Source organism: Microtus oregoni, unplaced genomic scaffold (genome assembly GCF_018167655.1).
Source record: "Microtus oregoni isolate MIOR12 unplaced genomic scaffold, Mior012 000006F_ref0000085, whole genome shotgun sequence".
NCBI lineage: Eukaryota > Metazoa > Chordata > Mammalia > Rodentia > Cricetidae > Microtus > Microtus oregoni.
In genome coordinates, this window is record NW_024543065.1 from 43,975,761 (window position 1) to 44,001,684 (window position 25,924).

At 49.8% G+C, this 25,924-nt stretch overlaps 1 protein-coding gene across 1 annotated transcript; it reads left to right on the forward strand.

Moving 5' to 3' along the window:
• The first annotated feature begins 1,492 nt into the window (after positions 1-1,492).
• Nlrp5 (NLR family pyrin domain containing 5) lies at positions 1,493-22,689 on the forward strand. The gene is made up of 8 exons (XM_041654808.1): positions 1,493-2,985; positions 5,006-5,176; positions 7,116-7,283; positions 8,597-8,767; positions 14,193-14,363; positions 15,686-15,856; positions 18,067-18,237; positions 22,557-22,689. Exons 1-8 carry the CDS (start codon positions 1,493-1,495, stop codon positions 22,687-22,689), a joined length of 2,649 nt encoding a protein of 882 aa, XP_041510742.1.
• The last annotated feature ends 3,235 nt before the right edge of the window (positions 22,690-25,924 follow it).

Below are 25,924 nucleotides of genomic sequence, written 5' to 3' on the forward strand. Positions count from 1 at the left end.
GCAGCAGCAGTAGCGTGTGCAGAGCACAGCATTTCGCAGCTCTCCTCCCCATCCTCCAGCTCTTACGTTCTTTCTGCCCCCTCTTCCCCTGTGCACCCTGAGCCTGGGGTTTGGGTAGTCGACACAGATGGCATCTCTGTTTAGAACAACAGACATAATCGTGCTAGATGATTTTGTGTTGTAGGAGGCCACTTGTTTGTTCCCAGCTGCTCAGCCCTGAAATAATCACACAGAAACCATATTATTTGCAATACTGTTTGACCAATAGCTTAAGTGCCTTGCAAGGAGGGGCTGCTTGTTTGTCCCTGCTGCCCAGCTAGCTTAGCCCCGAAATAATCACACAGAAATAGTATTTGTTAAATGACTGCTTGGCCTATTAGCTCTAACATCTTATTGGCTAATTCTTAAACACCTTGATTTAGCCCATTTCTATTAATCTGTGTACCGCCACGTGGCAGTGGCTTACCAGGAAGATTCAGCTTGTCTGATTCTGGTGGCTCCATGGTGTCCCTCTGACTCTGCTTTCTTCCTCCCAGAATTCAGTTCTGTCTTCTCCGCCTACCTAAGTTCTTCCTATCAGGCCAAAGCAGTTTTCTTTATTCATTGGTTAAATACAAGCAACACACAGAGGGACTCCCACATCATAAGCGTATTTCTGGAATAACACGTATCTTAAGTTAACCCATCTCCAATAATCTGTGTATCACCACGAGGCTGTGGCTTATTGGGTAAAGTTCCAGCGTCTGTCTCCAGCGGGGCTACATGGTTTCTCACTGACTCCACCTTCTTTTTCCCAGCATTCAGTTTAGTTTTCCCTGCCTAGCTCTGTTCTGCCCTACTCTGCTCAAAGCAGTTCTTTATTACCACGGCATACAGAGGGGAATTCTGCATCAATTTTGTTCTGTCCCTTTTACAGAGTTCTTTCAAGCTGAGGAACAAGATTCAGAGGCAGACAAAAGTGAACAAGGTGAAGAAAATGTCTGTGGCCAATGATAAGGGCATTCAGAGAGGAGGTGGGGTCCTGGTGTCACTGGTGTGTTCACCTGAACCTTCCTTGAGAGTCCTGGGGGTGAACATCACGGACAGAGCCATGTGGCTCACGGCAATTTATGTTGGGTGGTAATTTATGAGACGTTCAAAATAACCCATAATTCCAGCAATCTGGATACAAGCACAAGCTTATTTGATGTGTTCTAAACACAGCTGAGAGTAATTACCTACCCTGACCAAAATTAGAGATTTTATTTTTACTGTAAGTCCCTTCAGGTTCCTCTCCTCTATTTTTGAGATGTTGGTAGGCCATTGATAATTAGACTTATCTTGAAGAGATACATGTCCAGTTTCAACTACAAATAAGTTTTTTTTTTCAAATTTTGTTTTTCTTCTGCTCTCTTCCCTGACCTCATACCATCTAGACGGCCTGCATAGCTATAAGGCCCATGTGATAGCCAAGTTTGACACACATGAGGAAGTACACTATGACAGCCCGGAGATGCAGGTGCTGCTCAAGGCTTTCAAGTCGTACCAGAAAGCCTTCTGGCCTCATACGGTCATCCTACATGGAAAACCAGGCGTTGGAAAGTCATCTTTGGCCAGAAGTATCATTCTGGGCTGGGCACAGGGTAAACTCTACCAAGACATGTCCTATGCCTTCTTCTTCTCTGTTAGAGAAATAAAATGGACAGAGAAGAGCAGTTTGGCAGAGTTGATTTCCGAGGAGTGGCCATACTTGCAGGCTTCCGTGGCAAAGATCGTGTCCAAACCTGAAAGACTCTTGTTTGTCCTGGATGGTTTTGACGACCTGGACTTGGCCCTCCTGCAGGATGACATGAGGCCCTCTGGAGACTGGGAGGACGAGCAGCCCATATACATCCTGATGTACAGCCTCCTGATGAAGGTCCTCCTACCCCAGTCCTGTCTCATAATCACCACCAGAGACACGGACCTAGAAAAGCTCAAGTCATTGGCGGTGTGTCCCCTCTACATATTGGTCGGAGGACTGTCGGCGACGAGGAGGACTCAGCTACTCCTCGAGGACATCTCCAATGACCAGCGAAGAAAGCACGTGGTCCGTACTGTGATAGAGAACGACCGGATATTTGACCAGTGTCAGGTCCCCTCCATATGCTCACTGGTCTGTGAGGCTCTGAAGCTACAGGAGAAGCTGGGAGAGAGATGCGCCCCAGTCTGCTGGACTCTTACCAGTTTGTATGCCACCTTGGTGTTCCACCAGCTCACCCCACGAGAGCCTTTTCAGAGTTGCCTCAGTCACAGAGAGCAAGTTGCCCTGATGGGTCTGTGCAGTATGGCGGCGGAGGGGGTGTGGAACATGAGGTCGGTGTTCTACGATGATGACCTGCAGAACTACGGCCTGGAGGAGGCTGCCATCTCGGCCCTCTTTCGCATGAACGTCCTTCTCCGGGTTGACGACAGCACCGAGCGGTATTACATCTTCTTCCACCTCAGCCTGCAGGATTTCTGTGCCGCCTTATACTACCTCTTAAAGGGGCTGAAGAAGTGGAATCAGCAGTGTCTGTTCGTCGAAAACCCAAAGAGGAGCATCATGACGCTGAAGCGAACCAACTTCAACACTCACCTCCTTGGGATGAAGCGTTTCCTGTTTGGCCTCATGAACAAGGACACGATGAGGACCCTGGAGGCTCTGCTTGGATGTCCTGTGTCCCCTGCTGTGAAGCAGAGGCTCCAACATTGGGTCTTTGAAATGGGTCAGCAGGTCAGCGCCACCGGCCCAGAGGATGTTCTGGATGCCTTCTACTATCTCTTTGAGTCTCAGGACAAGGAATTTGTCTGCTGGGCTCTGAACAGCTTCCAAGAAGTGTGGCTCCAGGTTAACCAGAAGATGGACTTAATGGTGTCTTCCTACTGCCTCCAGCACTGTCAGAGCTTGAAGATACTCCGGGTGGATGTCAGAGACATCTTCTTAGTGGATAAGAATGCTGAGCTGTGCCCCATTGCTCTCCTGCAGTGAGTATCGGATGATTTTCATCCTAAGTTAGTAATTTTGTATGTTATCGGGTTAGACATGGCGTTCAGAAATATTTAAGGTACCAGATAGCTCTTAAAGGGTCTCACCATTTGGGCTCATGTATGGGTGGTCAGTTCTGACCCTTGGTCTTTCACTTACTAACAGGACCTGACAAGTCTAGGTCCTCATTAGCTGCTGGATAAGCCCTTTAAAAGAGTCCGATGCTGGGGGGGATATAGCTCAGTTGGTAGGCAGATCTCGGGAGACTGCTTGCCTAGCATGGATGAAGCCCAAGGTTCGATCCCCAGCACTGCTCAGACTGGGGATGTGGTGCACACCCACAAACCCAGCACTCAGGAGGTAGCAGCATCAAAGTAGCTTCCACCGGTAAGCCAATCAGAAGAACCAAAATAATAGTAAAATGCAGGCAAAAAGATTCGTGCAGGGTTGCCACATTGAAAAAAGGGACAAAAATCAGTAGGTCTCTATTGATGCCCGTCCGCATAGCCCATCTTTGGATCCCGCAGTGAGGTAAAGGTGCAGGTCATGCATATCTAAATGGTTCTGATCAAGGCATAATCCCTGCCCACCACTGACTCCTGGCCTTGCCTCGGTCTCTCCAACAAGGTGGGTTGCTCTGTGTGGAATCTTTTTCTGGGAGGCTAGTGCCAGGCTCCAGCCTTTTCCTTCTCCCAGCTGGCATTTGACTGTTTCCAAGTCCACATGCCTACGTCATCCATTCACCATTTGCATGCAGTCTGTTCAATAATCCTTCTTGTCTTACTGTTACCTGTAAACACGCATCACTCTCTGCCGCCTAAAGGCAAATGCGCGCGCGAGTGAGAAGTGCAGGGCACAGTGCTCACTCACTCCGCTTCGGCTGATGGCCCTCTTTGCGTCTGTTTCTACAGACAGCTGACTGCACTCGCCACAGACACATGGCACAAAGCCTGGAGGAGTCGGGGACCATAAGTCGAGAGCTGGCGCGAGTCACAGCACAGGCTATGACTTTTCTAGAGATATGAGCAGATCTCTTTAGACCTGTGAGGTCTGGAGTCCCCAAGAATGTCTTAAAGGGACAGGCCCATGTTGTAACAATACGCCAGCATGGGGCTCCTGTACCATGTCTTCCTTCTAGAGGTCCCTGTTTATTTCTCGTAGTAGCTTGCTCTGTAATGTTTTCCTAGAACGACACAAGCAAACCTCTACCCGCCCCACATAGGAAGTCAGCAAAAGCCTAGAGTTATCATTCTCCCAAAACTATTTTGGTGAAGGAGCAAGTTTATTGGGTTTGCTTAGAGAAACATGGATAACCCAAAGCAACAGCATCCTAATAAAGTCTCCCTCGTGCAGACAACAGCCTCATGGGAAACTGTCATGGAGTTGTTTTCAGTTAACCATTTATTTCCACATATAGTCTGCGGCACCCTCCTAAATTAGTTGCAGCTGAGGGAGGAGAGGAAGGAAGAGCTGGGCTAGCACCCAGGACAAGGGTCCTGTAATCCTCCTCCACTGCTAAGGAGTATCAATAGTTCGATTGCCGTATACCTGGCTGTTCCATTAATTGCCATAGCTAACTGAAAGTGGAAATCTCTAATACAAGAGATGAAATGATGATCGTATCATCTCAGACTTTAAAACAGATCCAGGCTAGACAGATGGCTCAGCAGTTAAAGAGCACCTGCTGCTCTTCGGACCGGAATGTGTTTCCTAACACCACACTGAGTGGCTCATAACTGCTGATAACTCCAGCTCCAGGAAGATCTGATGCTATCTTCTGGCCTCCATGGGCACATCTACACATGCATGTACATACCCACCCATTGACACGCATACATACGCACGCATGCGTTTAACCTTTAAAATAAAATCTTTTTAATGGCACCATTTGACCACTAGGGGGTGCTAGACTTTAAGCCGCCTGTGACAGGGAGGACTGTGAGGCTAGTGTGAGCACTCTAGCGTACCCCCCCCCCCATGTCCGCCTGTTCAATACTCTGTTTTCTCCTCGCTGACCAGGGCACAGGGTAAGTCCCTCATCATGGAGCTGTGGGAGGACTTCTGCTCAGTACTCAGCACGCATCCAAAACTGAATAAGCTGGATCTGGGTAGCAGCGTCCTAAACGAATGGGCCATGAAGATACTATGTCTCAAACTGCGGAATCCAGCCTGTAATATACAGAATCTAATGTAAGTGCCACCAGCCGGCTACAAGGCAGGGCTTGCCTTGGCAGGCTTCTCCTGCCTAGACAGGGCCCATCTATAAACCCTGAGAGGACCAGCACTGTAAAGGGTGCATGAAACAAGTTCCCAGAAACACAGGATGGGAGCTGACTGGAAAAAAAACTCATAAAGAGGTGCATAAGTTTTTTTGTTTTTTTAATATTTCTTATTGTTTATTTTATTTTATGCGCACTGGTGTGAAGGTGTCAGATCCCCTGGAACTGGATCTTCAGACAGTTGTGAGCTGCCATGTGGGTGCTGGGAACTGAACCCTAGTCCTCTGGAAGAGCAGTCAGTGCTCTTAACCGCTGAGCCATCTCTCCAGCCCCGTGAAGTTTTTATTAAATCCACAGAAATAAAAACCATTTTGTGAAGAGGGACTGGAGGATAGGGCCACCAAGAGCAGGAGTCAGGCCACCAAAGGAGGAGAGGGTATGGGGTAAAAGGACAGAGACCAGAGCTTGACCGGGCTGACCACAAGAGCTCCAGCTTCAGGGACCATCACCAGGGCCACCGGACAGCTCCTGAGAACTTAGGCTAGCACTGGGAAGGTTCAGCGGTGGTGGTTCTACCAGCACAGCAGAAAACTTGGTGTCACCAAAGGCATCATTCATGCGCGTCTCAAAGAAGCGCTGCAGGCCGATGATGGACTGCACATCCGCCTTGTCCTGGACCAATTTAAGAGTACAACGGTGAGTAGATCCTAGCTTTTTCCTCCCCCATCCCCACCCTCCAGTGTTCATTCTGCAGGCTCACCTCAGTCAGCTTGTTGAACTGCTTGAACATGCGGCCCACATCTTGGGCAAACTCCTGGGGAGAACTATAAGGGGGTGACAGCTTCTCTTGAAGGCGAGCACGTATCAGGGTCAGGTCTAGGGTACCACCAAGCTGCTCCTGCAGGGAGACACAACATTGGCATGAGGGGATACACCACCACTTCTTGACATCCCCAACCTCTCCTACGTTCTGGAACTCACCATGGAGAATGTAGAATCAGTAGCCAGCTTGTGCAAGGGGCGGCAGGGTTCATGGCAGAACAGGGCCAGAAGGACGCGCTCACATTTCTAGACAGCACAAGAGATGGCAGTTAAAGGATGGAGGGGGCTTCAGCCACTGGGCCACCCAACATCTAAGCATTCAGCCCTTACCCGCTGGTTGACTGGTGAGAGCTTAGCAACCACACCAGTGTTATCTGATCCATCCAGGCTAAGGCTTCCATCTTCCTCCTTTAGGTCAGGGATCACGTGGCAGAGTGAGCAACTCCACTCTTCCCTAGGGAGAAGAGTAGATGTGAATGATGACAAACACTCAGCTCTCCGTGATCTATCTTGACCCAGCCCAGCCTCACACATACCCTGGAACATCCTGCAGGGCAGGGAGGTGGCAATCCAGGTGGAAGCAAAACTCGCACTGGTTGCACATGACCAGGTCACCTGGCTTCTGGCAGACGCGGCAGATAGTGGCGCTGTCATCCAGGATACCTGGTCCCCCTACTGGGACTGAGGTACCCTCAGGAGCCACCACTTCCAGGCCTGAGCTAGTACTGCCACTCGGTGAAGCCAGGCATGGTCCCTTATCTTAGGCTTGTCCCACCAGCTCCCAGAATTTAACCCATTTCTAATCGTCTCCATTTTGCCTCGTGGCTTTCTATCTTTTTTTTTTTCATTCTGTATGTCTGACTCCCTTCAAGTCCTGTTGGTGTCTGATGAGCACCTGGATTCATCTACTTCCTTTCTCTCTACCTGGAAGTCCTGTCTATACCTCCTGCCTAGCCTCCTATTGGCCGTTCAACTCTTTATTAAACCAATCACGGTAATCTGTCTTCACACAATGAGCAAACATGCTATAATTTAAGAGAAAAAGGATTAGGATGTGACTGCATTCCTCATCTCTTCCATTTCTGCAGGCTTAAGGGTGCAGAGATAGCCGCTGGCCTTCAGTATCTCTGGATGACCCTCATTAGCAACCGAAACTTAAAATACCTCAACCTGGGGAATAATAATCTGAAGGATGATGACATCAAGTTAGTCTGTGAAGCGCTGAGACACCCTAACTGCTCCCTGGAGACTTTGCGGTGAGCTTCGTTCTGGTTATCAAATGCGTGGCTTTCAGAAAGTCTCCAGAAAGTCGCAATAAATAGAGGACTTGAGAGACGTCCCGGAGAAGGGTGGCCGTACTGATTTGGCAACACTCTCACTGGGAGTGGGAGAGCTGGGAGAATTGAGAAAAAGAGTGGACTGCGTGCCAACAAAGGGCGCATCTCAAATAGTAGATTTCAAGGTATAAATGCTGTGCCACGGTGAAACTCCTCAGTGTGTTGTAAAAATTAAACAGGACCAGTGAGATGGCCCAGTGGATAAAGAAGTTTGTCACTAGTCTGGTGACCTGAGGTCCATCCCCAGAACCTAGTTGATGCGGGGGGGGGGGGGGGGAGAGAAATGACCCCTGACCTCCACGTGCACACTGTAACATGTGTGCGCACACACATTCAATAAATGTGGGGAAAGACTGGAAACACTGCATGCTGCGGAGTATGTACCTGGAACCGTGGTCGCTGAGCTGGGGATGGTGAGCTTGAGAGGCCAGCCTGGTTTGCCTAGCAAGATCCTGCGTCTAGAAAAACAGGGTGGGGAAATCTGCGGATGTTGCTCGGTTGGTGAAGGGCTTGTCTAACATGCAGAAAGTGTCCCTTTAGTTCCCATCACTGCACAAAACCAAGCACAGGGCTTGTACGTTGAAATCCCAGCACCCAAGAGGTAGAGGCAGGAAAAGCAGAAGCCCAAGATCATCCTGGGCTACTTAGTGATTTTGAGGCCAACCTGGGCTACGTTGAGGCCTTGTCTCCAGAGGAAAAGAAGGGGTCGTGTGCACCCTCCGGGATTTTCTTTGAGTGGCCATGTGACCACGGCAAACTTTCTGAGCTAGAGCTGACATGGGTCACTTGTCAAGTCATGCTGAGGAGTTGTCACTTTCGTTCTTTTGCACTGGATTGTGTTTACTAATTTTGGGTGTGCGCGTGTGCATATGTGTGTGCTCATGCCACCGTGTGTGTGGTCAGAACAACTTGTGGGAATGGGTTCTCTCCTTCCAACGTATGGGTCGTGGTATCAAACCCAGGTCTCAGTCTTGGCAGCCAGCTCCTTTACCCCAAGCGTTCTCACCAGCCCAGCACTTTCTTTCATTTAGCGAAGCATAGATAACTTATTGTATCTATGGGGTATGGGGCGCTAGGTAAAAGCATTGGCGGGCTACTATAAGGAAAAGGAAAGGGGAAGCTATTTGTGTGCACCCACCTCCAGTTCCTAAGTAGCTGAGTCAAGAGTGTGTTACCCTGGGTTACCCAGGAGGGATGAGAAAAATGTCTCAGGCTATTATCTGTCTCTGCAGATTGGATTCCTGCGATCTGACCTCCACTTCTTACAGTATGATCTCCGAGCTCCTTCTCTCATCCACCAGCCTGAAGTCTCTCAGCCTGGCAAGAAATGGGGTGACAGAGAAGAGCATGGGGCAGCTCTGTGGGGCCTTGAGTAGCTCCAGGTGTACACTCCAGAAGCTGATGTGAGTCCCGCTCGCTCTCTGTCAAGCTGAGGTGTCTGGAAGACCAGGTGGGAGTGGCAGATGTTGCACTCTAGAATAAGGCCTCACAGGAAAGCCCTGTTCACTCCATCATAGCCCTCCTGTGCAAAAGGAGAGTAATAGGAATCAGCCCAAGACCTCTGTACTGACAGAGTGCCTTTGGAGCGTGAGGCTTACATGAGCCAAGTGGATTAGTTCACACTTGACTCCACGGTTAGAGATGATCTCGTTCAGTGACTAGTGACATCCTTCTTGCCTGGCCAAGCCCAAAACAACATGGGCATGGTTGGCACAGGGTCTGGTTGTATACGACTGTAATTCCAGTACTCAGGAGGCTAATACAGAAGGGCCATAACAAGTCTAGGGAGGCCTGAGCTACAGAATGAGCTCTTCACACACACACACACACACACACACACGGGAAATAGGTGTGCTGGTCAGGTGGATCTGTGGGTAAGGAGCATGTAGGAGCATGTAGAGCAAACGTGGGGACCAGAGTTCAGCTCTCCAGAACCCACGGAGATCCAGATAGACCTGATGGATTACACAGCACTAAGGAGGCAGAGACAGGATCCCCAGAGCAAGTAGCCATATAGCGGAAAGAAAATGGGCAGCCACCAAGTTGTCCTCTGCACTTCATGTGAAAGCTATGGCGCACACATGCCCCACACATACAGATAAAACCCGAGGGATGAGAGGGGAGCCATGGCGCACACATGCCCCACACATACAAATAAAACCCGAGGGATGACAGGGAAGCCATGGCGCACACATGCCCCACACATACAGATAAAACCCGAGGGATGAGAGGGGAGCCATGGTGCACACATGCCCTCATACATATAGACAAAACCTGAGGGATGAGAGGGGAGCCATGGCGCACACATGCCCCACACATACAGACAAAACCCGAGGGATGAGAGGGGAGCCATGGTGCACACACACAGACAAAACCCGAGGGATGAGAGGGGAGCCATGGTGCACACACACAGACAAAACCCGAGGGATGAGAGGGGAGCCATGGTGCACACATGCCCTCATACATATAGACAAAACCCGAGGGATGAGAGGGGAGCCATGGCGCACACATGCCCCACACATACAGATAAAACCCAAGGGATGAGAGGGGAGCCATGGTGCACACATGCCCTCATACATATAGACAAAACCCAAGGGATGAGAGGGGAGGAAAATTTTTAAATTTTTTGTACATGTATATACTAAGATTTACTTTATCTTGTAGGTATCTGTTAGGGCAGTACCTACAGAGGACAGGAGAGAGCATCGGATCCCTAGGAGCTGGAGTTACAGGTGGTGGGGAGCCATCCCGTCCAGATGCTGGAGATGAGCAGCGCTCTAACTACTGAGCCGGTCCTCCAGACCCCACACCTATATATACTGTCTGTGTAGCAGCTGTACACCCTACACCCATATTCTCTCTCACCCATAGCCGACGCAGCCATTTCTCTTCCCATGATATTCACAGTTGTATGTATCTACATAAAATCTTGGGCTGGCTGGTGAGGTTGCCGCCAAGCCTTGGTGATCTTAGCCCAGGTCCTTGAAGCCACATGGTAAAGAGTAAACTAACTCTTCAGTTTCCTGCTAAAACACACGGTGCCCCCATACATGCACATAATAAATAAGTAAACTGTGCTTTAAAAAGTATGAGGTGGCTGGAGAGATGGCTCAGTGGTTAAAAGCTCTGACTGCTCTAACAGAGGACCTGGGTTCAATTCGCAGTACCCACATGGCAGCTCACAGCTGTCTGTAACTCCAGTTCCAGGGGATCTGGCACCCTCACACAGACATGCAGGCAAGACACTATTGCACGTAAAAAATATGTAATTTTTAAAATTCTGTTAAAGTGTGAGGCTGCCAGTACTTGGGAGGCAGAGGCAGGCAAATCTCTGTGAGTTCAAGGCCAGCCTGGTCTCCAGAGTTCCAGGACAGCCAGGACAGAGAAACCCTGTCTCCAAACAACCAAGGGGTGGAGCTGGAGAGATGGCTTAGCAGCTAAACACCGTTGCTCTTCCAGAGGACCTGGGTTCCGTTCCAGCACCCACATCGGGCATCTCCTAGGTGCCTCTGACTCCTGCTCCAAAGAATCTAATGCCTTCTTCTGGCCTCCTTGGGAACCCAGATGGCGTGCACATATACAGACACGCACACATACACACACTTTTAAAATTTTTAGATTTAGATCTAGGAACCACAATGAAATTGGTTGAGTTCACTTAGTACACCTGTCTCTGGTTGCCTCCGTTTTCCTACAAACAACGCAACTTCGTTCTTTATGGTGAAAATGTTTCGCTGCCTGCATGCACATTTTCCATGTTGGCTGCTCTGTGGCTGAACACTGTCGCTGGCTCCATCGCTAGGCATCCTGGGTAGTGCTGTGGTGAACAGGAACTCATTGTCTCCTCTGGGGGGGCTCTCCTTGCAGACTGGACAGCTGTGAACTCAGCCCGGTCAGCTGCCACGGTCTGGTCTCAGCCCTTTCCAGCAACATGACCTTGACCCACCTGTGTCTGTCCAACAACAGTCTGAGGACGGAAGAGGTGAGACTGCTGTGCCGGTTCCTGAAGGGCCCGCGGTGTGCTCTCCAGCGGCTCATGTGAGTCTGGCTCCTTTCTCAGTTCTCAGGGGGAGTGACGGGCGGTGGCCAGAGAGATGGGGTGTGGTGGGGAGTGTGTTATAACACCCCGGCAGAAAGCAACTTCAAGGAATTTATTTTAGCTTACTGTTCCTGAGGGATAGAGTCCAGCATAGCTGGGGAGGCTTGGCAATAGTCAGGAAAAACAAAATGGCCAGACAGGAAGCAGCTGGGCAGGTTTTTATACACTCATGGGAAGCAGAGCAGGAAGTGAAGGGAGGCCACCACCTCTCTAAAGAGCACCCCCAACTGGGAACCAAGTGTTCAGACAGGACCCTTAGGTTGATATTTTGTGTTCAACCCACCACACCCAGTATGTGTAGGACTCTGGTTCTAGGACCCTCGTTGGTATAAAAACCATCTTGTTATTGCTGCATGGATGACGCAGAAGGATTGAGTGTATCAGGAAAACAGTCGTAGGTTTTTATGTTTGCTGTGTGTGGGGTGGAGGGGACAAGCATGTGCACCACCGCACACAGGTGGGAGTCAGAGTCGTCATAGACTCGTGCTCGGCACCTTTACCCGCTGAGCCGTCTTGTCAGACCACAGCTGGTAACACCGTGTTGGAAAGGGCATGCGCTGTCTGTCTCTACAGAGCTGAGAGTCTGTGTGAGAATTAAGGTTTCCAGGGAAGCTGGGCAGACAGCTCAGCAGTAAATCACCTGCCACAGATGCATGAAGACCTCAGTTCGGATCCCCTGAACTCACCTGATGATTAAAACAGGTGCTTGGTGCACCGTTCTAATCCCAGTGCAGAGAGCAGGAGACTGAATCAGCAGCCAGTTAGAGGGCTTGGCTCAAGAAACAAGCTAGGGTTGGGCTTGAGAGATGGCTCAGCAGTTAAGAGCACTTGCTGATTTTGCAGAAGACTGAGGTTCAGTTCCTAGCACCCAGGTGGAGGCTCACAACCATCCCTAACTCCAGTTCCAGGGATCTCATGCCCTCTTGTGGCCTCCAAGGGTACTGCACACAATAAACATCCATACGGCATCCAAACACTTCCACATACAAACTAAAAATCTTTAGAAATGAAAGTGCTCATGAGCAGCAGCTCAGTGGCTGCCACACACGCACATGAAAACACTTTTAGGTGGGTGTAGAGGACTCAGAGCTAAGGTCACAGATGTGTGGGATTGGCGGCTCCTAGGAAGGCCACACGCGTGGACTGCAGTGGGAACAGCCTTTCCCGTGGCTGCTGTGAGGCCATGTTTCCATGTAATTTCGTCAGCCTCTGCTATCTTCAGCCAGAAATCTTAGGCCTGGCAGAGTGAGAGGTTCTTGTTACTCGTATCGATGCCATTTGCTTACTCTGGCTATTATGGGCTGGCTTCTTGCTGCTTATTCTCTTTGAACAATCGGTCCACTGGTAACATCGTGTGAATAAAACATATACGGGGTGTGGCAGCAGGTGAAGGAGCTGGCCGCCATGCCTAATGGCTTGAGTTCAATAACCCAGGACCCACATGGTGGAGAGAGAGAGCCAAGTGTCACAGTTTGTTCTCTGACACACACACACACTGCGATCTGAACTCGCTGACACACATAGTAAATATATACGTGTGTCTGTCATAAACCAGGAGGTGTGTTAAGATAACCCGAGCGTGGTGGGGTGGTGTTTTACCTTATAACTACAATATTCAGGACGTGGTGGGGTGGTGTTTACCTTATAACTACAATATTCAGGACGTGGTGGGGTGGTGTTTACCTTATAACTACAATATTCAGGACGTGGTGGGGTGGTGTTTTACCTTATAACTACAATATTCAGGACGTGGTGGGGTGGTGTTTTACCTTATAACTACAATATTCAGGACGGCGAGGCAGGAATGTTCTGGGCTATCCTCATCTACAAAAGGAGTTCCCAGCCAGCCTGGCCTGCTGAAGACCCTGTCTCGGAAATATTAACTAGTGCCAGCAAGATGCCTCAGTAGGTAGAGGTGCCTGCTGTCAAGTCTAACAGTGTGAGTTTGATCCCGGGGACCTATTACGGTGGAAGGAGAGAGCCAGCTTCACCAGCTGTCCCCTGACCTCCGTTCACGCACTGTAGCATATGTGCAGTCTCGCACACAAACGTAAAATGTGATTTAAAATGTTTGAAATTCTTGCCAGGCGGTGGTGGCGCATGCCTTAAATCCCAGCTCTCGGGAGGCAGAGGCAGGCGAATCTCTGAGTTCGAGACCAGCCTGGTCTACAAGAGCTAGTTCCAGGACAGGCTCCAAAACCACAGAGAAACCCTGTCTCGAAAAACCAAAAAATAAAAAATAATAAAATAATAAAATAAAATGTTTGAAATTCTATTAAAATACAGGGGAAATAGGTTTGGAGAATCTGTGCACACACGTGCGCACACATACATACGCACACACACTACGCACACATACACATACGAACACACACACGTGCGCACACACACACACATACACATACCAACCACAGCATACATACGGGTGGCAGAGAAGCTAGGAGTTGGTAATCTCCTTCCACCATGTAGTTCCCAGAGAATGGATCCAGGTTGAAGTTCTCAGGCTTAAGGACAAGCACTTTACCTGCTAAGCCATCCTGCCGGCCCCGGTTGGAGCTCTCGCTTTGAGTGTGTCCAGTGCTAATAAGTATCCCGGTAACTGCCAGGGTCTTTAACCACCCACCACTTAAGGCTCACGGCAGTGGTCAATGTAAACATGAGCCCCGTCGTAGAGTAAACTGAGGCAGAGAGGAGCCCATCCCACCCTCCTCCCCTTTGTGTCCCCGTAGACTGAACCAGTGCGACCTCAAAGGAGATGCCTGTGGCTTCCTGGCGCTGACGCTGATCAACAACAGAACGCTGACACACCTGAGCCTGACCAAGAACCCCGTGGCGGACGACGGCGTGAAGTTTCTGTGCGAGGCTATAAAGGAACCAACCTGTCACCTGCAAGAGCTGGAGTGAGTAGACGGGGGTGGCTAAGGGTCGTCTCTGCCACCCTAGATGGCAGGAGAGGTGGACACGGAGACACGAGACTAGTCTAAAGGTCAAGTGCTCAGCCCTCTGCAGTCACACTGGCTGGGGAATCCGCATTCAGAGTCACCCTTGATCCCTTGAAGTTTGTTCATTTCTTCACAGATAATTTGGTTTGGTGACTTATGGTTGGTTGATTGGGTTTTGTTTTGTTTTGTCTGTTTGGTTTTGGGTTTTGTATTTTTTGTTATTGTTTTTGGTTTTATGGTTTGGTTTCCAGGAATGGAACCAAAATTCTTGTATGTGCACTCTACCACTGAGCCACACCCCCAGCCCTCACTGGGGGATTCTAGGCAGGGGCTCTACCACTGAGCCACACCCCCAGCCCTCACTGGGGGATTCTAGGCAGGGGCTCTACCACTGAGCCACACCCCCAGCCCTCACTGGGGGATTCTAGGCAGGGGCTCTACCACTGAGCCACACCCCAGCCCCTCACTGGGGGATTCTAGGCAGATGCTCTACCACTGAGCCACACCCCCAGCCCTCACTGGGGGATTCTAGGCAGGGGCTCTACCACTGAGCCACGCCTCCCAGTCTGCACAGTTCTTTTTCAAAAGATGCCTCCACTCATCCATACCTGCTGCAGGTTCCCCTCCACTGCTACCCATCTCCGAGGCTAACGGGCCACCCGCTCTGCTCCACTCGTGAGAACAGATAGAAAAGCTGTCTCTTGGGGATGGGGTCTGCCTAGCAAACCTGAAAACCTGCATTCAGATTTGCAGAGCTCACCTAGCTGCCCCCTGCATGTGCTTATAACCCCAACACTAAGGAGTCGGCCAAGCAGATCCCAGGGGATCACTGGCCAGCAAGCCTCTCTAAAATGACAAGTTTAAAGCATAGGGAAATAGAGGCGTATACCTGATGTCAGTCTCTGGACTCTCCACAGGCATGCACAGGTGTGAGAACATCCCTACCCGCCTAACACACATACGCACGCGTGCATACTCCATGCACAGTAAAGGCCATCTCCCTTTAAATTGCAGTGTGTGTTTTCTTATTTGGAGTGGAGGGCCTTTATGGGCAGCGGTGCCCACATGGAGGTCAGAAGACAGCTTGCAGGAGGCAGTTCTCACCTCCAACCATGTAGACTCCGGGGATGAAGTTTAGGATCATCACTCGGGTAGCAGGGACCCTTTATCCAAGACAGCCTCGTAGGAGAAAATAAAGGCAGCCGTTCCCAGTGTTCCTGAATATTGCTCCTGTGCTAGTCTGCCCCACTGAGGGCGTGGATTTCCCGTGTCCCTTGCAGACTGGTGGAGTGCTGGCTCACCGGGGACTGCTGCGAGAATCTGGCCAGCATGATCACCATGAACCAGCACTTGAAGAGCTTGGACCTCGGCTACAACAACCTGGGTGACAACGGAGCCATAGCCCTGTGCAAGGGGCTGAAACAGAATAACAGCTCCCTGAGGAGACTTGGGTAATCTCTTAGGGTCGCCTCTTCGAGGGGCTGAGCTCAGAGGAGGTGGTGGGAGGGACCCGAGCCATGACCCCAAGGTGGTGTGATGGGTGTCAGGGTCTAGCGGGTGGGGAGCTTTCAGATACTCGCTGAGCCTCCCCTCTGTGATTGGCACAATGCTGGGTACTGGGTATTGTGTGGTGGAAATAGTGACAACAAAGGCCTTGGTGGCACCGCACATAGAATCTAACGGGGAGAATGAACCCAAAGCAACCAGTGGTTAAGACTTTTAGTCTCAGCATCTCAACCATCTGACCAGAGTGCTACCCAGATATGGCAGCTCACACCTGTTGTTCTAGGAGAATCGTCTTGAGTTTGAGGCCAGTCTGGGGTTACATTGTGAGGTTCTGTGAGATCCTATCACACACGTGCACACCCACAGACACACGATATACACATAAATAAAAATAAAAGTAATTTTTTTTTAAATACTATGGGCCAGTGACATGGTTCGGTAGGTAAAGGCACCCAACCATCTGAGTTCTGACACTGGGATTCAAATAGGAGGAGAAAACTACCCATAGTAGATTGTCCCTTGACCTCCGCATGTACACAGCAAACACACACGTGTGTGCATACACAAAACTAGTCAGTGTGACTTTTCAAATATCAGAGCACACCAATAGACCATGATCCATTGGTTTTCTTTCCTCGGAGGTGGATGCTTTCTGTTCAGCACAAGTGGCCTGGATCTTATGTGTCTGTCTCAGCCTTTTGAGTGTGCGGGTGAACAGGAGGGCACTCCCATGCCCAGCTCAGTGGCTGCTGAATCTTTTTATTTACAATTTGCCCTGTGTGCTTGGGTGTGTGCCTGCTTGTCTTTATTTGCGCCACATGCTTGTCTGTGTCCACCAAGGCCATAAGGAGAGCACGCTCTCCTGGAGCTGGAGTCCCAGGCTGCTGTGAGCCATCTGACAGGAGTGCTGAGAAGCAAGCCCGAGTCCTCTCCAAGAGCAGCAAATGCTCTTAACCGCTAAGCGTCTTTCCGACGCCCTTGTCAGTGATGTTCTCTGGCATGCTGCTCTTCTCGGGAAAAAGCCCTAATTTTTTATTGCCATGCATTTTTCCTAGATAGTACTGGGTTTCCCAGGGACGTTCTCATTCAAATATACGTAGTTACTTCGACCATGTCATACACCTTTTGACCCCCACACACATCTCTGAACCTTCCCCTCTCACATCCCCCTCCCCATCCCACCAGTCCTCTTTATTGGCCTGGACAGCTTCACAGCTACTTTATGTATATGACTTTATGTATCTACTTACAAGCTAGGCTCCAAGAACAGAAAACAATGCAATATTTGTCTTTCCAAGTCTGACTTAATTCATTTAATACACTAATCTCCAGTCTATCCATTTTCTTCGATGCTAACCCTTTACTATAAGGTTTTCAGCCTCCCATGGCCCACAGAGTCCCTGAGCAAGCTCAGACCCGGACGTGGTTATCTGTTAAGGGTCCTCCCACTAGAGCAGGTCCATGCAGCTTCCGTGGATGTGCGTGTCTGGACATCTGCCTCCTTCACGCACTTCCCCATCCTTTGAGTCTCTGGAGCAATATCACTTTTGGGGGGAAGAGGGGTTTCTAGACAAGGTTTCTCTGTGTAGCCTTGGCTATCCTAGAACTTGCTCTGTAGCTAGGGTGGCCTCAAACTTAGAGATCCACCTGCCTCTGCCTCCTGAGTGCTGGGTTTAAGGATGTGTGCCACCACCACCAGGCATGGTATCACTTCTTAATCAGCTAGTATTTCTGTGTTCCTGTGTCCTTTGTATTCCCTATTTCAGTGTCTCTGGTCCCTTTCACAAAGACAGTTTGAGGTGTCCCCAGAAGCTCTCAGATCCAGAACAAGAACTTAAGGGTTGGGACTATCTGGGCTCTTCCCAAGAACAATTAAATCAAACTCTGGGAACAGAACCCCACTCAGATTTTTGTTTGTTTGTTTGTTTGGCTTGGTTTTGAGATAGTTTCTCTGTGGCTTTGGAGCCTGTCCTGAAACTAGCTCTTGTAGACCAGGCTGGCCTCAAACTCACAGAGATCCACCTGCCTCTGCCTCCTGAGTGCTGGCATTAAAGGCGTGCGCCACCACCGCCTGGCTTCCCACTCACCTTTTTTAAACACTGGGTTGAAGCTCTTCTGGGCTGAGTGACAGATTCTTGCTTGGGCTTCCGTGTAGGCTGGAGGCGTGCGGGCTGACTTTCGAAAGCTGTGAGGCCCTGTCGTCGACCCTCGATAGCAACCAGTGCCTCACCAGCCTCAACCTGGTGAAGAACAGCTTCAATACGCCGGGGATGTTGAAGCTGTGTTATGCCTTCCGCCATTTCACCTCCAATCTGCGTATAATTGGGTAAGTCCCTACTGATCGTCTCCTGAGACGTAAACTTGACTCTCTGACACGTTACTCGGAGAAGCAGCAATGCTTGGAAGTGATTGGGATCCTTGGCTTGGCAACTATCTTTATCAAAAGCTTTGGTTTTCAACCTTCCTAATGCTGTGACCACTCAGTACAGTTCCTCATGTTGTGGTAACCCCCAACCATTAAGTTATTTTCCTGACTTTTTTTTTTGGGGGGGGGGACAGTTTTGAGAGCGGGTTTCTCTATGTAGTGCTAGCTATCCTGAAACTCATTCTGTAGACCAGGTTGGTCTCAAACTCAGAGATTTACCTATCTCTGCCTCCCAAGTTCTGGGATTAAAAGTGAGCACTATAACTGCCCAACTCATTCGATTGTTTTCATTGCTGCTTCATAAATGTGATTTTGCTACTGTTAGGAATCATGATGAAAATATCTGATATACAACCCATAGGTTGATAACCATTTATCTAAAAGGTGAATCCCATTAAGTTGTGGAATGCTAGGCTAAGGGAACATGGGTGTAAGACAAGACGCATGACTCAGGGAGCTGACCTTTGAACGGGCAGCAGGAGGGAGGACAACACACGTTTGCCCTCACACTAAAAGCAGAATTGCTGTAGGGTCATCAATTTTACTTCTGGATATGTCATCAAAACCGTTGAAAACAAGGTCTCAAAGAGACGTCTGCACCAGGCATGATAGCACGCACTTTAATCGCTGGAGGCAGGTGAATCTGAGTTTGAGGTCAGCCTAGTCTACTGAGAGCAGTGCTTCTCAGCCTTCCTAACGCTGCGACCCTTTAATACACTCCCTCGTGTTGGGATGACCCCCCCCACCATAAATTATTTCATTGCTACTTCATAACTGTAATTTTGCTACTTTTATGAATCATAATGTAAACATCTGGTATGCAGGGTGTCTCATGGGGGACCTCAAAGGGGTCATGACCTACAGGTTGAGGACCGCTGACGGTTCCAGGACAGCCAAGGTTATGCAGTAAGCCCTGTTTGGGAAAAAATGTTAAAGAGATAATTAATACAGTCATGTTTATAGTGGCATTTTTCAAGACAGGGAATTTGATGCCTGCTCATCATGGCTGAGACACAAGGACTCTATGTTAAGAGAAGTCAGTCACAAAGCTGTTGTGTAACCATGCACACGAGGGCCCTAGATTTAGACTCCAGACAGGAAGACTGGAGGTTACTAAAGGATGAGACAAAGAGGGCCAGGTGGTGTGGAGAGATCTTTCTTAGATAGGTAAAGCCCTGGGTTCCATACCTGGCACTGCCAAAATTATTTTAAAGGGGAAAGGAACATTTAGAGTTCCCATATAATGTCTGCAGATTTTTCAGTTTGGAATGATGGGAAAGTTCTCTGGGTGACGGGCGTGGTTGCTCTACAGTATAGCTGTTAGTGTGATGCCTCGTATGCGCCCCAGGATGGTTAAAATGGTTCATTCTGCTGAGTCTCACACCTGCAGTCCTAGCCCTTGTGAGACTGAGACGAAGAAGATTGCCACAAACATGGCGCTAGCTTTGACTACATAGTGAGTTCCAGGGCGGTGTAGCCCACAGCCTAAGACTCTATCTCAATCAAAAGTAGACAAGTTTGTCCCCCATGTTAAACATTGAATGGAGCCACTGAGAAGTTGCTGTGTTCCGATAATTAACACCCCCATTCATGCAAGCAACTATAATTAAATGGAGTGGGACTCGAAAGATGGGTTGATGCTTGAAAGCATTTGCTGCTCTTGCAGAGGGATGATTTCTGTCCCCATAACCCACATGGTGACCCACAACAGCCTATAACTTAAGTTTCGGTGTCTCTGTGCTCTCTGCTGGCCTCTGTGGGCCCTGCACGTGCACAGTGCGTGCAGACACGTGCACAGTGCGTGCAGACACGTGCACAGTGCGTGCAGACACGTGCACAGTGCGTGCAGACACGTGCACAGTGCGTGCAGACACGTGCACAGTGCGTGCAGACACGTGCACAGTGCGTGCAGACACGTGCACAGTGCGTGCAGACACGTGCACAGTGCGTGCAGACACATGCAGTCTATTTCTTAAGATATTGTTTCTTTGTGTGTATGTGTGGAAATCAGAACAACTCGCAAAAGCCAGCTTTCTCATTCCATCATGAAGGTCCCGGGATAAAATTCAGGTTGACAGGTTAGCAGCCAAGTATCTTTATCCACTGAGCCATCTCACGTGCCCAAGTGTACTTAGAATCCAAGAAAGTAATTTGGCTGAAGTTCCAAGCAAAATGGCACATGCCTGTAGTCCCAGCTCTAAGGAAGCAGAGGCAGGAGGATTGCTGCACATTTGAAGCCAGGCTAGCCCACCTAGTATGTTCTGGGTAAGATCCTGCCCACAAAAACAAAGAATTGGGCTGAAGAGGATAGGGCTGGCAGCCCAGATGAGGTTGGTGGTGAGGTGGCTCAGTTGAGCGACTGCTCCAGGTAAGAGCCACGGGATGTATCCAGAGTACACGTTTTAGCACATGCCTATAAATGCATAAAGCCCAGGGGTGACTGTAGGGATGGAGTGTACCATTGGAGACGACAGGGAAGGGGCGGTAGGATGGGGAACCCTGGCTGGGTGAGGCTGGCAGTCTTTACATAAACATCTCACAAGGTGCGTGTGCAAACAAGCCCAAAGGGCAGAATGTTGGTTTAAAGAACCAACTGGAGCCAGGAGGTGGTGGCGCACACACCTTTGATCCCAGAACTTGGGAGGCAAAGGCAGGTGGATCTTTATGTGTTTGAGGCCAGCCTGGTCTACAGAGCCAGTGCCAGGACAGGTTCCAAAGTTACACAGAGAAATCCTGTCTTGGAAAAAATAATTTAAAAAAAAAGAGAGAGAGAATTTTACCAATGAGCCAGCAGTCTGACAGGCCCAGATGGTGAGTATGGTCTTAGTAGTTGGTGCAGTCTTGGGGAGATGGCTGTCTGTAAAGTGCTTCCTATACAAGCCTGAGGGCTTGAGAGTTCTGCTCCCTAGAACCCCTGTAAAAGCCAGATGTGGTGGTGCACACACCTGCAAGCCAAAACAGAAGATCTGGAGTTCATTGGCCAGCCGGCCTGCCTAGCCAGTCAGCAAGCTCTAGGTTTAGGGAGTTTCTCAAAGTGAAGAGTGAGGGAGAAAGACAAACGGCCATGATGCTGACCTCTGTTCTCCACCTGCACACTTGCATGTGTGTGCACATACACACAAAACAGCACAACACACAGCGCACACACGCGTGCACACACATACAAAACACATACACAACAATTACATGTACACACAATACACACATACACACTAAAGACACAACACGCAAATGCACTCACACATGCACATACACACAATACACATATACACACAAAAAACACAATACACACATGTAGACACAATACCGTGCACACAAAAAACAACACAGTACACTCACATATGTGCACACACAATATATACAATACGCACACACAAAAACATAACACACATACACATGCACACATACAATATGCACACATACATGCACAGCACACATACATACACCCATGCCCACACATACACAATGCAACACATACACATATGCACACACACACACATACTGGAGCACACCCACACACATTCACCACTACCAGTCCCACCTAGTCAGTTTTACCAGCTGATCTTCCAGAGGCCAAGTGGGATTTCTCTGCAGCTGTTGAAATGTTTTAAATAGCCCTCTTCTCAAGTGGGATGGGACAAACACAGCACACAGAGTGGATTTCCTTTGCATTTAGGACTTACTTTTACATGTGTGGATTCATGTGTGTTTGAGTGTGTGTACATCTGTGGTTCACATGCCTGCATGTGCCTATGCATTGAAGTCCCCAGAATGGCTGGGATGTTGTGCTGTTTGAGACAGGGTCTCACTGTATAGTCCTGGCTGTCCTGGAGATCTAGCTGCTGGGATTGAAGGCCTGGGCCACCATGCCTGGTTTGTCTTTTTTTATTTATTTTTTAATTAGTTCATAACTGACTGACCGCCCCCCTGTTAGTGCAGCCCACATGCACACGGGTGTGGAGTCCTCCTCGGGGGTTAGGGAATGAGCAGCCAGCAGTGGCCACGACCCCAAAGAAAGAAAAGTGATTCTCCTTCCTCTTCCACTGGGGGTGGGGCCTTGGGAACCACACCCCCGGTGCTTTTTAACTGTGGCAAATGTACTACTCTCTCTCACTGCGAGTTCTCAAAAAGGTTTGTAGTCCTTGGTTTGGCTTCCAGGACATCTGAGAAGGTGGGACAGGTCAAAGATGGGTCCTAGCATGACAGTCCTTTCTTCCCAGCCTGTGGAAGCAGCAGTACCATGCCGAGGTGAGAAGGCAGCTGGAGGAGATACAGCTCACCTGGCCCGACACGGTGATCACTGGTGACTGGTATTCCTTAGAGGAAGATGACCGGAACTGGTGGAAAAACTGAAGGCATGAGTCCCCCTCCCCCTTCAGGCCCTAGGACCTCCGTGTCTGTGAAAAACATTTGTCCTGCCTCGGAGGATGTAGCGGGAATGAAAATAAACACTTAGCATGTGGAAAAGCACCAGGTGGTCGTGTTGATCAGTCGGGGTATGGCGTGAGGGCAGAGGTGGAATGGGAGATGGCTCAGTGGGGACAGGGCTTACCGTGCCAGCAGGAGGACCTGAATTTGATACACAGAACCTATGTTAAAAAGTCAGGTGTGTTGGCGCATGCATGTAATCCCGGCACTGGGAGATGAAAAGATTCTGACAAAATCCACTGAAGGGAGAAACAGTTGATTTTTGGCTAATGGCTCACGAGGAGACAGCCTGTCATGGTGGGGAAGATGGGCCACATCCGTCACACCTAGAGAGTGAGGGATGAAGGTGTATTGCTGCTTGGCGCCCACTTTCCGTTTGTGCCGCCTACAGCGGGGTGAGTCTTCCCTGTCATCATCAGCTCTGTGTTGCTGTAACACAGCACCTGAGCCAAGCCAGGCAGCGGTGGCGCACGCCTTTAATCCCAGCACACAGGCAGGCTGATCTCAGTTCGAGGCCAGCCTGGTCTATAATAAAGTGAGTTCCAGGACAATCCAGGATTGTTAAACAGAGAAACCCTGTCTTGGGGGAGGACCAAAAACAAAAACTCCACCCAAACCAACTTAGGGAAGAAAGGGTTTATTTGACTAACATTTCCATGTCAGAGTCCACAACTTAGAAAAATCGGGGCAGGAACTGGAGCCGCGGCCGTGGAGGAACGCTCTTACTGGCTTGTTCCTTGTGGCTTGCTCAATTGGCTTTCTTATACAACCGGAACTTCAGTTGGTGACACTAACCCTCACATGGAGGGGACAGAGGATCCCTGGCACTGACTGGCTGGCCGGCCCAACCTCAGAATTCCAGAACAAGATACAGAAAGGTGGACAGCACCTGAGGAGTGACGCCTGAGGTTGTCCTCTGACATCCCCCACATCTTCAAAGCAGGGGCACCAGGCATGTACATGTGCAAGACATGCACGGAGGTAAAATGCCTACACATGTAAACGCAACGGAAGGTCAACAGGACCAAGGAGTCCAGCACTCGAGCTCCTCCCACACCTGTCTGTGGAGAGCGGCGAGGGTCCAGCAGGAAAGCCCCCAAGTTTATGGAAACGAAAACCACCCTCACAAACAGCATTTGGGGCTTACTCAAGTATGAATATTTATCAGCTGTGAACCTTCAACATTTCAGTTTGTCTTGGCTGACTCAAGGTGGGGAATCCTTATTTGGTTTTGTTTTGTATTTTTGTTCTTTCAAGAAAGGGTTACGCTGTAGTTTTGGAGTCTGTCCTGGAACTGACAGAGATCCGCCTGCCTCTGCCTCCTCCTCCCTAAGGGCTGGGAACCCTTAGTTGCGGTGTGTGCCTCCGCTAACGCCCTTGACAAGTTTCAGGTTCCTGTTAATTCTCTTGAGCGCTTGATGTTCTCTCAGTGAACACCAGATGGCAGTAGAGCACCATGTCTCAGAACGAGGGAGCTGGAGGAGAGGACGGCTCTCTTTCATTCCTGGTACATTTCCTGACATTGGGGCTGCCTACTTCTGTGTTGAGGGACTTCCTGTACACTGCAGGATGCAGGAAAGCATGCCTGTCTTCAACACACCACATGCCAGGAAGACTCACCCGCTCCAGGGGCAGCAACCAGAATTTTCACTAGATGTTGAGGGGGCAAATCTCCCTGACCAGGGTTGGAGAGCCAGGGGCCTACATTATTCGTGGAAATCTCAGTAGCACCCAACGGCTTTCCCGTTACCCTTGTAAAATACTGATTAAGACACGGTCTGTCCCAAGGTGTCTGCTAATTTCTGATTCTGTGATGGGGAAGTCACAGCCCTTTGGGGTTGTCTGTCCTTAGCAAAGCTGACCCATGCTGTAAGTTGTATCTCCACTCCTTTGGGCGGGATATTCCATCACGTGAGGATAGACGACCTCTCTGAGCAGGGCTGGGCCAGGACTTTTTTTCTAACATCTTTGGTTTTTGTTTTGTGGGGCAGGGATGACAGGCGCATGAGAAAGTGAGAGGACTAGCCAGGGTGGTGGTGGCACGTGACTTTAACGCTGGCACTAGGGAGGTGGGCAGATCTGAGTTCAAGGTCAGAGAGCAAATTTCAGAACAGCCAAGGCTACATAGAAAAATCCTGTCGGGGGGGGGGCAGGGGGAGGAAAAGAAATGAAATCAAGAGGAGCACTTGTGAGCAAGGGCTCTCTCTTTCCACCGCGTGAGTCCTGGGGATGGAACTGTGGTTGTCCCGTTTGGAGATAGGCACCTTTGCCTACTGAGCCACCTCGCTGGCCCCAGCCAGGTCTTTAGAGTACAGTGGAAACTGTTGGTCAAGGCTAGACTTACTGTGCCACCTCAGAAGCCCCTGATCAGTCCCTTGATTCTCTGGGTTGTAGTAATAGGGGCGGCGGGGCTGCGTTCCCAGCACCCCGGCCGCCTGCTCGGCTTATGCCCGAAATAACAACACACAAACTGTATTCATTTAAACACTGCTTGGCCCTTTAGCTCTAGCCCTTACTGGCTAATTCTGATATCCCGATCAACCCATCTCTAATAATCTGTGAGAACCGGTCTTACCGGGAAGATTCTAGCCTAGTCCATCCTGGGTCAGAGCTTCATGGCGTGCATCTGCCCAGGAGCCAGGAGCATGGCGTCTCTCTGAGGCGTTTGCTCCCGAGAGGAGAGCTGTTGAGTCTGAGCTCACTTCCTCTTCCTCCCAGCGTTCTGTTCTGTTTACCCCTCCCACCTATCTTCTAACCAATAAAATGGGCCAAGGCAGTTCCTTTATTAGCCAATGACCTTCCTCCATCACTGGGTCTACCTTCTCCATCTAAGGGAAGTGACATCTACAGTGATCCAAGCTGGTGGATATTAAATTCCCCCTCCTAGCCGGGCGGTGGTGGCGCACGCCTTTAATCCCAGCACTCGGGAGGCAGAGGCAGGCGGATCTCTGGGAGTTCGAGGCCAGCCTGGTCTACAAGAGCTAGTTCCGGGACGGGCACCAAAGCTACAGAGAAACCCTGTCTCGAAAAACCAAAAAAAAATAAAAAATAAATAAATAAATTCCCCCTCCTAGATTCAGGCATCCACCATGACAGTGCCTTGACTGGAGAAGGTGGGGGGTGTGGGGGTCAGCAGCCACCGTGTGCACCACTTGCTAAA